Source organism: Mirounga angustirostris, unplaced genomic scaffold (genome assembly GCF_029215605.1).
Source record: "Mirounga angustirostris isolate CCGP_5_RB_7025 unplaced genomic scaffold, mMirAng1.0.hap1 SCAF_11, whole genome shotgun sequence".
Classification (NCBI taxonomy): Eukaryota; Metazoa; Chordata; class Mammalia; order Carnivora; family Phocidae; genus Mirounga; species Mirounga angustirostris.
In genome coordinates this window covers 26,066,290-26,081,279 of record NW_026991719.1, presented here as the reverse complement: position 1 = coordinate 26,081,279, position 14,990 = coordinate 26,066,290, and the positions used below count along the sequence as shown (strand labels likewise).

Sequence of the window (14,990 nt, the reverse complement as noted above, 5' to 3'; positions counted from 1 at the left end):
GGTACCTCTGAACTTTTTCAGTGTTCCAACTTCTTGTCATTTTTACCCTAAAATCCTCTGTATTTTTTTAAGATTTTCTTTTTTTTTTTTTAATGTGGAGCTTGAACTCACAGCCCTGAGATCATGAGTCACATGCTCTACCTACTGAGCCAGCCAGGTACCCCTGTGTTTTGTTTTTAAAGAAAACTTTTCTAGGGCACCTGAGTGGCTCAGTCAGTTGAGCATCCGATTTTGGTTCAGGTCATGATCTCAGGGTTGTGAGATCGAGCCCCATGTTGGGCTCCCTGCTCAGCAGGGAGTCTGCTTCTCTCCCTCTCCCTCTGCTCCTCCCCCCGCTCGTGCTTAAAAAAAAAACAAAAACAAAATTTTACCAAATTCTACCTCTGAAACTAGTAATACAATATATGTTAAGTTGAATTTAAATAAAAGATAAAAACAAAACAAAACAAAAACAAAACTTTTCTGACTGCTGATTCCAGCACACATGCTTCTCTTAATAGTGCCTAATTTTCATTCCCTCTTTCTCAGAATTACACATTGAGGTTCTGTAATTCTCCACCCTGGGTTTATCTCCCATTTAGGAGCATATGAGAGTTACATGCATAAAGTATATATGATTTCCTGGCCCCACAGTCTTTTAGTTATAGATACTATCATCATTGACATATATAAAACCCAATTTAGTACACTGTATCTAGGAGGTTCATGCTTCACCTGTACATTCCTTCTCAAGAGGTATTTTTCTCAGCAGTGAGCACTTCCAGTAAAATTAACTAGTTAAATGCTAACTTCAAAATCTCTGGTTCAATTTTGCTTAACATGGCCTGTGAAAAGTTATAATGGCAGTTAAGAAAATATACTCAGAAAAAGCCTTTGGAAATACTGCAGGGTGTTATAACTGTTGTTGGTAGAATTATGGATGGTAGGTATCCTTATTTAAAAATAAAATCAGGAGCACCTGGCTGGCTCAGTAAGTAGAGCGTGCAACTCTTTGATCTTGGGGTCGTGAGTTCAAGCCCCATGTTGGGCCTAGAGCCACTTAAAAAATTAAAATCGTAGCTTATAATTGGAACACGTTTTTAGGGGAAAAAAAAAACCCAACCCTAAAATCACCCAAAGCGAAATAATAAGAGCCCCGTGGGGAGGCTCTGGGGCTATTAAAAATGCCACGTGGAAAGAGGTCTAAAGCTTTGTAAGAAAAACAGTCTCTGGAAAATGTGTGCTTGAGGAATCTTATAACAATTGGAAATGAGATGCACCACAGCTGGGAAGCTATTCTGGAGAACAAGGTGTCTTTCTGAGACCCCCTGAGAGTAGACAGAAGACAGAAATATGTGTGGATATGTTTGGCAGGGCAAGGTAGTGGATGTGGGGGGTTTCCCTTTTCTCTAACAGTGTGGTAACTACTTTTGATACAAGAGAATTTAATCACTGAAAATTTTATGCTCTTGGGTTTTTTAAATTTATTTTTTAAAGTAATCTCCATACTCAACCTGAGGCTCGAACTCACGACCCCAAGATTAAGAGTTGCATGCTCTACCAACTAAGCCAGCCAGGCGCACCTATGTTCTCAGGATTATAGCGGTGTATGTTATGTTTTGCTTCTATCACATGAGGATGAATAAGAGTATCCGGTACTTTAATTCTTTATATACTCTGTAGCTCCTTCAGCCCAGTCACAGGCAAACACAGCTTCCCAACTTTTTTTTTTTTTTTAAAGATTTTATTTATTTATTTGACAGAGAGATAGTGAGAGAGGGAACACAAGCAGGGGGAGAGGGAGAAGCAGGCCTCCCGCTGAGCAGGGAGCCCGGTGCAGGGCTCGATCCCAAGACCCTGGGATCATGACCTGAGCCGAAGGCAGACGCTTAACGACTGAGCCACCCAGGCGCCCCAAGCTTCCCAACTCTTTAAGGAAAGAAGCAGCCTATTTACTTGTCTTGGGACTCCTGTGTGCGGTTGAGCTGGAGAGTGAACTTTAGTTTTGGTGACACTGTTCATCCAGACCTGAAATCCACAAAGCTTCTTGTGCAGGACAACTAATACCAATCAAACTAGAATTTGCAAAAGAAATACAACCAGCTAGGGGCACCTGGCTGGCTCAATCAGGGAAGCATGCGACTCTTGATCTCAGGGTTGTGAGTTGGAGCCCCATGCTGGGTGCAGAGAGGTGTAGAGATTGCTTAAAAATGAAAATAAAATCTTTAAAAAAATAAACAAATAAGGGACACCTGGGTGGCTCAGTCAAGCGTCTGCCTTTGGCTCAGGTCATGATCCCAGGGTCCTGGGATCGAGCCCCGCATCAGGCTCCCTGCTCAGCGGGAAGCCTGCTTCTCCCTCTCCCTGCTGCTCCCCCTGCTTGTGCACGTTCTCTCTCTGACAAATAAAATCTTTAAAAATAAATAAATAAAATCTTAAAAAAATACAACCAGCTATGATAAACTCTTAATGATTTTTTTAAAAGATTTTATTTATTTACTTGAGGGGGGGGGGAGAGAGAGAGTGCGCGCGCACAAGCAAGGAGAGGCAGAGGGAGAAGCAGCCTCCTGGCTGATCAGGGAGCCCGACGCGGGGCTCATCATGACCTGAGCCGAAGGCACACGCTTAACCGACTGAGTCACCCAGGTGCCCCTAAACTCTTTATGATTAACAGATAAGACTATAAATAAATTGCTCTTCAGCTGGAAAATCTGATTTATTTGCTACACGGGAAGTAAAAAGTGAGGTGGTTTGAAAAACAAGAAGTGAAGTGGTTTGTGAAGTTACCAGTGTGGCTCAGGAAAATGAACACTGGCCCAGAAGACAGGGAGCTGTGCTTTAATGTTATCCAAAAACAGATAGCTACCTGACCTCCAATAAGTGCTTTTCCCTCATTTGCAGCTAGGTTTAGGCTGCAAAAGCCGTGAGAACAATTCAAGGACACAACCAACCACCACTTTGATGCATGACTCATCTAAAACTTGATGAATGCAGCTCTAAAAGAAGTCTGAAGCACTTCCACATAGATGTAGGGACAAACAAGGGTAGGATATTCCATTCATTTGTCATTGCATTATCACATGTCTCCCTCACTTGGCTGTTAGTTGCACAACCCTATTTGTGCTCCATTGTTTCCCCAGCATACCCAGCACGTGAAGTCTGCTGAATGAAAGGTTTTGATAACATTCAGTCTTTTTTTTTTTTTTGAAGATGTATCCATTTATTTGAGAGAGAGAGAGAGAGCACAAGCAGGAGCGGCAGAGGGAGAGAGAATCCGAAGCAGATTCCCTGCTGAGCACGGAGCCCGAAGCAGGGCTCGATCCCACGACCCTGAGACCACGACCCGAGCTGAAACCAAGAGTCCGACGCTTAAACAACTGTGACCCACGTGCCCCTGGTCCAGTCTTTTTTAAGTAAGTTTTATTTATACAAATAGAGGAAAGTCTGAAAACAAGTTCAAAGGTTCTCCTCAGCATCTCCACCAAAATAAATAAATAATCAAAGTTTCAACTCAGGAGTGTTGGTAAATCTCAGAGCCAATTATGATGTGAATCAAGGCACCATCACCACCAACTGATGGCTGCCCTTATGTAGAGTCAAACTAGCTAAGGGGGCGCCTGGGTGGCTCAGTGGGTGAAGTCTGCTTGAGATTCTCCCTCTCCCTCTGCCCCTCTCCCTGCTCATGCTCTCACTCTCAAATAAATAAATCTTTAAAAACAATAAAACTACTTGGAATTAATAGAGATCTGTAATAATCTAACACTCTCAATTATTTTGGGGGAGATTCTCTTAGTGAAACGCCTTGATTCCAACCGCCCTCCCCCAGCTGTTCCCCAGTCTATCTGGGAGCTCCAGCAAAAACCCCAAGCATCATCTTTGACCCATCACTTCCCCTGACAGCACTACTCTATTACCCTGACTTCCAATCTATCAACTTCTGCCCCCTCTCCTCACCTCCCCCGCTACCACTGTCAGTCAAGTCACCATTCTCTTTCTCAGGACTTCCACGGCAGCCTCTACACTGGTCTCCCTGTGTCCACACTCAGACCTTCACGACTTTACCACACCGTAGTGAGGAAGTTGTCTTCAAACTGCAAGTCAGACCCTGTCATCCTGTCACCTTGCTTAAAACCTTCTCACGGCCGGCCCCCTGTAATACTAAAAATAGTAACACCCAAACTCCTAACTATGGCTGACAAAGCCCTATCCGTTTCCCTGATTTCTGCTCCTACTGAAACCCCTGATGCACCCCCGCCCTCACCCTTCTTTTACTCCACTTTTGACATGCTGGCCTTTTTCTGACCCAGAAATAGGCCAAGCTTATTCCCACCTCAGGACCGTTGCACATGCTGCTTCCTTTTCCTCAAACATTCTTCTCCCAGCTATTTGCATGGCTGGCCCCCTTTGGCTTGTGAGACCTCAGCAAAAGTGTCACCTCCTCAGAGAGGCCTTCTCTAGCCATCTAAACTAAAGTAAGCCTCTCTAGGCACACCCTACTGTATCACTCAGTTTTAGCTTCTGCATGGTACTTCTCAGTATCTCAGATCAGCTTGTATTTGTCTGCTCTTATTGTTGGGCTCACACCCACCGGAATAAATGCTTCATGAGAACAGGGACCTAATCTTCCCATTTATTGTCACATCCTCGGTTCACATAGAATTGCTTGCCACCGCACAGGCACTCGGTTATGTGCTGAATGAAGGAATGAGTGAATTTGATTGAGATAATCATACATGGAGAAAAATATTCTATTAAAAATACCTTTTATGTTGGAAATATCAATATTGAGCTGTCCAAGTTTCTCACATGTTTTCTCTATACACTCATAGACAGACTGCAGAATCTCCTTAGGGTCTTGTTCCACCCATCTTTGAACAAAAGAATGTATCTGGTTAGTCCACAAGAAAGCAGTACAAATGTAATTTATTTCTCTAGAAATGTGCACTTATGAGGGTGTGGCTGGTGCATAAATCAAAGAAAATTATATTAGTAAAGGAAAGCATCGCCAATATTCTAAACAAATGATTTAAACAAAAGCCCATTTTCCTTACATTTTTCTTATTCTTCATATAGTAATTAATCATTTGAAAGAAGGCAAGTAATGACCACAAGTAGCAGATACTCTACCTACTTTAAAATAATTTTTTCAAATTCAGTAAGAAATTAGTTCCCCAATTCTTTATATCCTGTGGCTTTGATGAATTTTGATAAACCATCCACATGCCTTCACTAGTCACTAGCTATTTCTAAGTAGACTGAAATATATATATTATTCTTGGGATGGATGGACTGATTGATCTACTTATTTACTTATTTGTGTATGTACTTATTTATGAAGCAAAATGAATTCTGAAAAGTCAAAGAAGTATACTAATCTCTTTTGCCATTTTTCTCCCAAACTCTTTTGTGAGAATTTAGGGAAAAAATTTAAATTTCTTCCAGTAATTATTTCATGTAGACAAGGGATTGCTTCCAGTTTTCAGACCCAATCCTGATGCCATTTTGGTAAGGTACAAGGACCTCAGAAAGATCAAAGGCTCATAATAAATGACAAGGAAGAGAAATGTGGAAAAAACAAATGGCAACTGAAGAAAACCACAAGTAGAAAGGACCCAAATTTTAAAAGTCCTACCCTACAATCTGCAAGTACAAGGGAATTCCAAATGCCTTTCTTCTCGGCCTTCCTTGAGCCTGACTGGCTTTCCTGAGCTTTGAGTTGTCTCTAAATTCTTTTTCTAAAAACCTAACCTCCTTCCACGTATTTCTAACTTCTGTCCCTTCAAGACCCAGGTGCTTTCTCTCCAAACTGCACTGGGATTAGGCCTGTGGACAGTCATTCTAATGCTAGTACCACATCAATAGCTTTTATTATTAAAGTAATTCTCTAAAATGCAGGAGAACATTTTTCAATACCAAAACTTGGTAGGGCATCAAGTTTTTTTTTTTTTTCTCTTTCTTAAATTGAATTAAATTTTAAAGTAAAATAAACAGATCAAAAGTATACAATTTGTTGAATTTTAACAAATGTATGTATCCATCTAACCAACACCCAACTCAAGATGTAGTATTATTCCTGTCACTCCTGAAAGCTCTTTCATGCCTCTTTCCAAATGAATCAAATACTCCACAGACAACCAATTTTTGGGTTTCTATCATCTTAGATTACTTTCGTCTCTTCTTATATCGCAGACACAGCCATGTAGTATGTACTCCTTTGTGTTCAGCTTTTTTCATATTTCATGGTATTAATACGAATCAACCATGTTGTTGCATGCATCAGTTCATGTTTTAAAATCTGCCTCATGGTATTTCACGGTTATTCATTCTACGATGACAGACATTTGGGTTGTTTCCAGTTTGGGCTATTATGAATAAAGCTGCTATAAACATTCATGTGTGTCTTTCTATAGCCATATGCTTTCTTCTTTCATTTCTCTTGGATAAATTCCTAAGAGCAGAACCTGCAGATACATGGCTGATTTCCTAAGAAACTGCCACAGTTTTTCAAAGTGGGTGTATCATAAACGTCATTAAATTTTAAATGATATACTTAACATCCTATTTAATTACAACTACTACATATGCACATTATTCCCAAGAAGGATGACTTTAGCATTAGATGGTAAGAGATGTGAATGCTTATACTCCAATCAGCAAAGCAGTGTTCACCAAGGATGGACACAGAACTAAATGCCTTCAAAGTCAATGTGGAATTTCCGATATTTAATACTCCTTTGCCTTACTACTTTCTTATCCCTTCCTTTCCTGTCACCGAATTCCCAAGCCATCAATCACCCACGCGTTTTTGCTGAGCCACCAAAGTATTGCCTCTTTCCTTGACTAAAAACCTATCTCTCAAGTCTTCTCAGGAGGGGTTTGGTGAAGTTTGCTTTACAAGGCCAGAGGGCTGGTAAGGGGAGATGGATTAATAAACATGAGGTATCTTTTACATATTAAATCAGGAAACGTACCCTTCTCTTGGAAACTCTTGTTTTATTTCCACTTGATGATGACTAAGTAGTTCGGCTGTTTTTGAATTGAAAACCTGAAAAACATATTGCAACGTTAGGGTGAAAATGCACGTAGAGAGCAAAGGTGTTCAAAGCTATTCAGCAACTTAAGTTCTCAGTCACTGACAGAAAAAGTCCGATCAGATGAAATGCCACACAGGATGTTCTACCTTCTCTTCTCATAGAATCATGATAAAGAGAAATCTATTGAACATGAAGCTAAAGGGACAATTCCTTATTCTTTAAAAAAAAACAAAACAAAACAACAAACGACTGGCTCCAGGTGTAGAAAATTGAATACACCAAGCAATTAATAGCACGGATCTCAAGAGAGAAAGGAAAACCAAGAATGAGAGAGAGGCGGCAAAATGCTGATGATAATGGTGTAAGGTTCCGTTCTGCTCCCATCTTGGATATAGAGACACAAAGAGTCATAGATGCCCAGGCAGAGAAGGGCCCTGCATAAATTCCTTCAGAGGGAAGTGCAGCAATGCATCTAGCTCTTTTAAAGGTAAGCAGAGCCCTATCAACAAGGGGAAAGTGTTTCCTGCCATCCATCCGGCTGAGTGTGCTCCCTGTGACATATAGTGTCATGGATTGTTGACCTTTGGTATAAAACATTTAAACCAATGGATGACAGCTACCAAAGAAGTGCTGTACAATCCTCCACAATTTTAATACTACTAAAACAATACTTAAAAAAAAAAACAAAAAAACAGGGCGCCTGGGTGGCTCAGTCGGTTAAGCATCTGCCTTCGGCTCAGGTCATGATCCCAGGGTCCTGGGATGAAGCCCCGCATGGGGCTCCCTGCTCAGCGGGGAGCCTGCTTCTCCCTCTGCCTCTGCCTCTCCCTCTGCCTCTGCCTCTCTCTCTCTGTTTCTCATGAATAAATAAATAAAATCTTAAAAAAAAAACTTAGCCACTTTTTCTCATAGACATTCTTTTTCACCTGTGTGTACCTACACTTGAGTACAAAAGTCCTTAGGCTTTCAGAGTCAGGATTCATATTTTAATTAAACTCAACTTCCGAAATCACTGTAATTACAGTGGTAAAGTTACATCCAATTAGGTAAGAAAGTGTGTCCATGGCTAGGTTTCCTGTGGGAGAAAATTACCTGCTCAATGCGGTCTGTGAAAGGGAAAGTACGAAGAGAAAACACACCATGAGCAGCTGCCGCCCTCCCTCCCCAGCACACTATCTCCCTTTCCGGAGGAAGTGATAAATATAATGAAAGGAAGAAGGTAAAGTCTCAAGTCCTTGGAGGAGATAAAATATCTTACAAGTCAAAGGTTAACTTGACATGTCATAAATAAAAGGCACTTGACAGAACCCCAAATAATATCCCCCTAATTTATTTATTTATTTCTTTTAAAGATTTTATTTATTTGACAGAGAGAGACACAGCTAGAGAGGGAACACAAGCAGGGGGAGAGGGAGAGGGAGAAGCAGGCTTCCAGCTGAGCAGAGCCCAATGCGGGGCTCAATCCCAGGATCCTGGGACCATGACCTGAGCTGAAGGCAGACACTTAAGGACTGAGCCACCCAGGCGCCCCCCCCCCGCAATTTACAACTTAGCATTGGGGTGTATCTCTAGGATGTTCACGCCATTTGTCCTATTTTTAATTATCGCTAGGGCCTAGAATAATGCCTGGCATAGGGCTGACAATAAATATGTTGAATGTCTGAAAAAAATATGGTCTACCAGATACTTATTGGGAGAAAAAGTCAAATCAAATGAGAAATGGTTATGTGACAGAAAATCTCTAATAGGAAACCACAGTTGTCTTACTTTTATCCATACTACTTCTGCTTCCAGGGTCTACTCACAAATCCCCAAAGGACTCTGAGTTAAGAGGTAAGGTGTCCCTTCTGGTCGGCTGGATTCATAAACACCTCAGTAGCAGACCTATGGGGCTCTGAATGGAGTAGGATCCCTGTTCCATCATCTGGTAGTTTTTACTAGGCTAACTTCAGGACCCTTATACTAATAATGGATTTGTAGGCCTTTGGAATAGGCAGAGAAAAGGCAAGAAGTTTGGTGAATTCCGTTTGGCTTATCAGACCATGATGCTGGTGATCACACAGCATTTGGATGTAACAGGATGGAGCCTGGACCTCCTTACTTTTTCAGAGTTCTGAAACTGTGCAGAATATAGACACCACCTTTAGAGTTTTAGGAGCTGACCCTGTGCAACACTTTCAAGTTTATGGGACACTTTCTAGGTATTTTTAGAATCATCAACTTTCTTACTGCAGCACTGTCCAACACAATGCAAACCACTTATGTAATTTTAAGTTTTTTCTTTTCTTTTTTTTTTAAAAAGATTTTATTTATTTATTTGACAGAGAGAGACACAGCAAGAGAGGGAACACAAGCAGAGGGAGCAGGAGACGGAGAAGCAGGCTTCCTGCCGAGCAGGGAGCCCAATGCAGGGCTTGATCCCAGGACCCTGGGATCATGACCTGAGCCGAAGGCAGACGCCTAACGACTGAGATACCCAGGCGCCCCTAAGTTTTTTCATAAAAAAAAAAAAAAAAAAAAAAACCAGTAAAAAGGGGCAGGTGAAATTAATTTTATTAACTTTTATTTAGGCCAATATATCTAAAAAAATTATCATTCTGACATGTGATCAACAGCAAAAACTATTAATGAGACCTGCTACTTTTTTTCGAAGTAAGTCTTTGAAATCTGGTATATGTTTTATGCTTACGGTCCATCTCAATTTGGACTAACCACATCAAAAATGGTCAATAGACACATGTGGCTAGTGGCTATTGTACAGGACAGTGAAGTTCTGCAGTACTGTTTTTCTCGTACATCTAGGTTCCTGGGAAGAGTTTTAATGGCTGTCCATTTGTCTGCAGATGGACAAATGTACAAAGAAGGCTAATGATGCTTCCACAATACTTTCTGCCTGGAGGGTTATGAACTCTATATGAGAGCACAGTGCCCAGTAGCGAGAATGCTAGTCTGATGTTTTCCAGCAGATTTCAAAAGCCACTGTCAACTCAAGATGGCGGTGGCTATATAGTTTTATAAAAGTTCTAGCATGCGGGCACCTGGGTGGCTCAGTTGGTTAAGCGACTGCCTTCGGCTCAGGTCATGATCCTGGAGTCCCAGGATCGAGTCCCGCATCGGGCTCCCTGCTCAGTGGGGGGTCTGCTTCTCCCTCTGACCCTCCCCCCTCTCATGTTCTCTCTATCTCATTCTCTCTCAAATAAATAAATAAAATATTGAAAAAAAAAAGTTCTAGCATGCTCATTGTTTAAAACTCATTAGGTGGCAAAGGAGGAAGACCTCAAAATTACACAGAGGTTCCTCACTTTTTTCTCCCTTTTCAGATTTGAAATTCACCAAATTTAAAAGTCAGTTAAAACTTCAGATGCACAACAGCACAGAGTCGAAGGCTCTCTTTAAGAAAGTTAATTAAAAGGCATATTTGAAGGCACGAGGAGTCTATGCTTCTTGGAAGATATCTTTGAGATCCTGTGGGTCAGCATTTTCAAAATGTGCTCCTTGCATCTCCAGGACCCTTCAGAAGCTGGGAAGGAAGGACAGGGAGCTCCAGCTGAGCCTCTGGGCCACGCCATACCTCAGAGTTCACACTTTATTGACTTTAGCTTCCAGATTTAGGCCCTTTCAGAAAAGAGCTTAACAATGGAGTCCTAAGGCAAAAAACAAATGATTACACAAACTGAAACCCATGGCCCTAATGTAATGCTTTCATACATTCCAAAGTGAACTCCAGAAGATTGGATAATACTCACAAATAGGACTAAACTCTAAGTTTTCTAAATGCCAGTTCCGTGCTTTTCCAGTACAAAATCATGCTAATACGAATTATGATCTTTTCATCCTCCATTAAGTGGCAGCAAATACGGAGTTTTAGGACATAAAAGGAGAAAGGACACCTCACCCAGACTCGTGGGAGTCAGAGGGAGGGGCTATCAAAAGAGGAAAGTTCTAGGCTAAGACTTAAGATGGACTGGAAGGGAGTGCGTGTGGGCCTGGGAAGGGATGGGAGCCCAGGCTGAGGCGGGGAGAGCAGCTACCACGTGTGTGGGGGGATCCATGTGAGAAAGCTGAGGGCTGCAGTCAGAGGGGGAGCAGCAGTGGGGATCCAAAGAAACTTAAGTGCATTGCTGAGAGAGATTTAATTTAGGATATAAGCAATTAGATGCATCAAGGGCTTGGAGGGGGAGGAGTAAAGGAAAAGGAGGGACATTCATGGATGACGGGACAGGTTAGCAGAGGCAGTGTTTACAAGACACAGGACAGGGTGGGAATAGTCGTGTGGCACACAAAGGGGTTAAGGAGATCGCAGAGCTCATTTTAGATAATGTGTTGTTTGGGGTGTTATTCAGGCATAGATGTAGAGATGGCCAGTGGGCAGTTGCTTATGTTGTAGGTCATAAGCTTAAAGGAGGAGATCTGTTCAGGTTGCAAACCTGGAACTAGTAGATAGGTAAGTCCTGGAGATCTAACACAGAGCGTAGTGATTAGAGCCAACAACATCGTATTATAAACTTCAAAGTTGCCAAGAGACTAGATCTTAATTGTTCCCACCACAAAAAAGAAATGATAACTCTGTGACATGACAGAGGCATTAACGCGACTGTGGTCATTGTATTACAATACATATGGATCAAAACAACACCTTGTATACCTTAAACTTATGCTATGTTATATGTTGGTTATATTTTAATTTAAAAAAGAGAGAGAGAGAGAAAGATCTGTTCACAGAATTTTGTGTTGGGCAGAGAGGCGGATGAGAACTTCACGCCTGGTGTAACACGGAGGCAAAGAGCACTGGCCTGGGAAGCACACAGAGCTGGGGGTGCGGGGTCAAGCTCCAGTCCTGCTCGCATCAGCGGTTTGACTTTAACTTCTCTGAACCTCGACTTTTCCAGCTGTCAAAGGATTAAATGGAAGAATTTATGGAAAGTATTTCACACAGGGCAGGCACATAGTATGCATCCAAATGACGAGGCCACTGCTGGTGCTGCCATGACTATTTTCATTACTGTTACTGCTGTGGTTGTTTGTTTGTTTTTCAAGATTTTATTTATTTTTTTGACACAGAGAAAGTAAGCACAAGCAGGGGGGGCATGGCAGGCAGTGGGAGAGGGAGAAGCAGGCTCCCCGCCGAGCAGGGAGCCCGATGCGGGGCTGGACCCCAGGACACTGGGATCATGACCTGAGCCGAGGGCAGACACTTAAGGACTGAGCCACCCAGGCGCCCCCGTTACTGCTGTTACTACCACCACCAGCCGGCAGCACAACTGACTGGTGGGAGTGAGGGTTCAAAGCCACCCGTGCTATGCTCATCTCTAAGCGCAAATCACTGATCAGTTCTAGGTTGTTTTATGGGGAGGGCAATTACAAACTGAAGAGAGGGCAAAAAAAAAAAAAAGGGGAATCGTGACCATCTAAGTCCTGAACGATACTGAAGGGACACCTGGGTGGCTCAGTTAAGCGTTGGACTCTTGTTTTCAGCTCAAGTCATGATCTGAGGGTCCTGGGATGGAGCCCATTGCAACGGGCTCCCTGTTTCGCAGGGAGTCTGCTTGAGATTCTTTCTGCCTCCCTCTCCCTCCCCCTCTGCTCCTCCCCCTCCTCCTTTGTGCACGCATGCGTGTGCATGCGCGTGCACGCTCTCTCTCAAGAAATAAAATCTTAACAATAAAAAAAGCTGAAGAAAGAAGTGAATGCAGGAAAGGAATTTAGCAGTGCAGGCACATAGCATACACCCCAAAAATGTCATCACTAGTGCTGCTGCTACTACTAATGCTTATTATTATTATTATTATTATTATTATTATTATTATTATTATTAGGGCTACTACTACTATTACCTTCAAGTGGTAGAATAGTCACCAGCTCTATAGTCACCGCTAAGCCTAATTCATGACTCAGTTCCAGCTTTAGGGAGAGGGATGGCTTAAAAAGCAAAGACACAAGGAAAATTATCTGTATAAAAAAATATTTAAGGACTTTCTGAAACATTGCAGTCCTTCCTTGTCTTAGAAGGAGACCAGTAAAGGGACGACATGCTGTCCTTACTAAGAAACTGTCCCTTGGGGTTCCAAAATGAATTCACTTATCCTTGCTCACTCATCCTATGACTAATTCAGCCAGCCCATCATAAACATGCACATTCATTTCCCTCCTCACGTGATTTCCCCACTAGCCTACGCTTTTACACCACTCAGCTTCACTATGTGATAAAACATTTTTCAGGAATGTAAACTCCCTCTCTAGAACTCTATGATACTACATAAATTTGAATGACCTAAAATAAAAATACTAGCTACAAATATATTGCCAACTTGACCACAAAAGGCATACTGGCATCTTCCAACAAGCTACAAAAGGAAGGAAAACATGGCAAATGACATTATATTTTTCTTAAAAAATGAAACCATATTAAATAGCATATACTATATCTAACACAGCTATAGTTCCCAAATTAGACTTTTTCCAAGACTCCACAAATTTTACCCTTCCTAAGTCTTCCAATCCTAGAGTTCTAGTCAACACATCTGAAGGGCTCGGCTGTCATCATGTAATGAGCACCCACTACATGCGAGGTGCTGTGTTAGGCTTTGGGGAGGAAAAAACAAATACTGTCCTGCCTTCTAAGGAGCTCAAAACTGAAAGCTCTTAACATGCAATGTTTATGGGAGACAAGAGAACTAGTAGTATAGGGGGGTGGCAGCCTATGATGAGATAGTGTTCTTGCCATTTGTGTAAGGTGATGGGCTAGAAAAAAAGCCAACCTAGTGGAAAAAAGAAAACACAAAAGAAATACAACTGCAGTGATCACAACAGTGGCCTCATTCTACCTAGGAGCCAGATTAGTTTTTACCAAATTTACTGTTCATTAGTTCCTGGCCCCTCATGGGTGCTTAATGAATATGTGTCGAATAAAAGAAGGAAAGCAGAAATCCGTCCCTAAGCCTTATGAGATCTCGAAGTATGATGGAACAAGTGGGGCCAAGACAATGGTTCCGGCCAAAGCAAGCACAGCCGGCAGCTGTGTTCGAGCCATGCTTTGGAGATGCTGGCTATTGGAACAAAATGGTTGTGCAACCATTATCCATGGTGACTACACCTGAGCCCTGCCCAGGACCCATTGAATCTGAGTCACAAGATCAAAACCAGCAAGACTTATTCAAAGGCAATTTTTTTTAACGTATTGCGAAACCAACGTTTGCATATGTTTGCCTTGGTGAAGATTCATCTGTGATTGTAATCAGAACAGACACCTGAAAGGTGGGTAAGTGGCCTTCCCCAGCCAGGAAGCCTAGGGCAGGAATTAGGAGGACAGGCTTCTGAAATGTCACAGACCTGGCCTTGAATCCTAGTTCCACTGGTTACTCTGTGACCTTGGACACCATCTTCAGCACAGTCCAATCACCTGGGGGAAGGTGCTTAATAATACTACCTACATCACGGTTGTTAGGAGGATTAAATGAGATAATGCTGGAAAAAATCCTCAACTGCTGCATCCAACACATTTCAAGTCACAACACATTCCAAGCCTTTGCTTTTTGTAACATCCAGCTTAATGGGGGGAAAACAAAGTTACCAAATTAAAGAAGGAAGTTGACTGTTTCAACTGAAACTTCCAGCATCTAAAGAAACGGCCCATCCTTAAAACCTGTTACACTGATTCTTTTTCCAAGAAGTTCCTATTCTGTAATCTGAGTAATCATGTGCCAACCCCAGTTCACTTTCCTATCAGACAAGTATGAAATTTTTCCTTTGGCACAAAGCCTATGTATAGGGTCGCAGGGGGTACTCTCTGACAACTAGAAGTGAACATGTTCTAAAATGGCAGGTCTACTACTAAAATAGAAGAATTTAAATAATTAAACATACCCAAGTCAGGAAGTTTTAAGATTTTTTGGCAAGGTTAAAAAAAAAACAACAACAACCTGGAATCAAAATTCAGTTAACCTATTAAAGAGAAATAAACATCTATTCGATAAATAT

The 14,990-nt window shown here is 41.9% G+C and overlaps 1 protein-coding gene across 4 annotated transcripts in view; it reads right to left on the bottom strand.

Annotated features, from left to right (window-relative positions):
* Positions 1-14,990, bottom strand: part of GK (glycerol kinase) — a 77,350-nt gene that overhangs the window by 59,275 nt on the left and 3,085 nt on the right. For all 4 annotated transcript variants that reach the window (XM_045876057.3, XM_045876070.3, XM_045876062.3 and 1 more), the window contains exons 2-3: positions 6,951-7,024; positions 4,741-4,847 (exon numbers count right to left, since the gene is read on the bottom strand). In XM_045876057.3, coding sequence (XP_045732013.1) covers positions 4,741-4,847; positions 6,951-7,024 — 181 coding nt within the window. The remainder of the gene's footprint in view (positions 1-4,740; positions 4,848-6,950; positions 7,025-14,990) is intronic.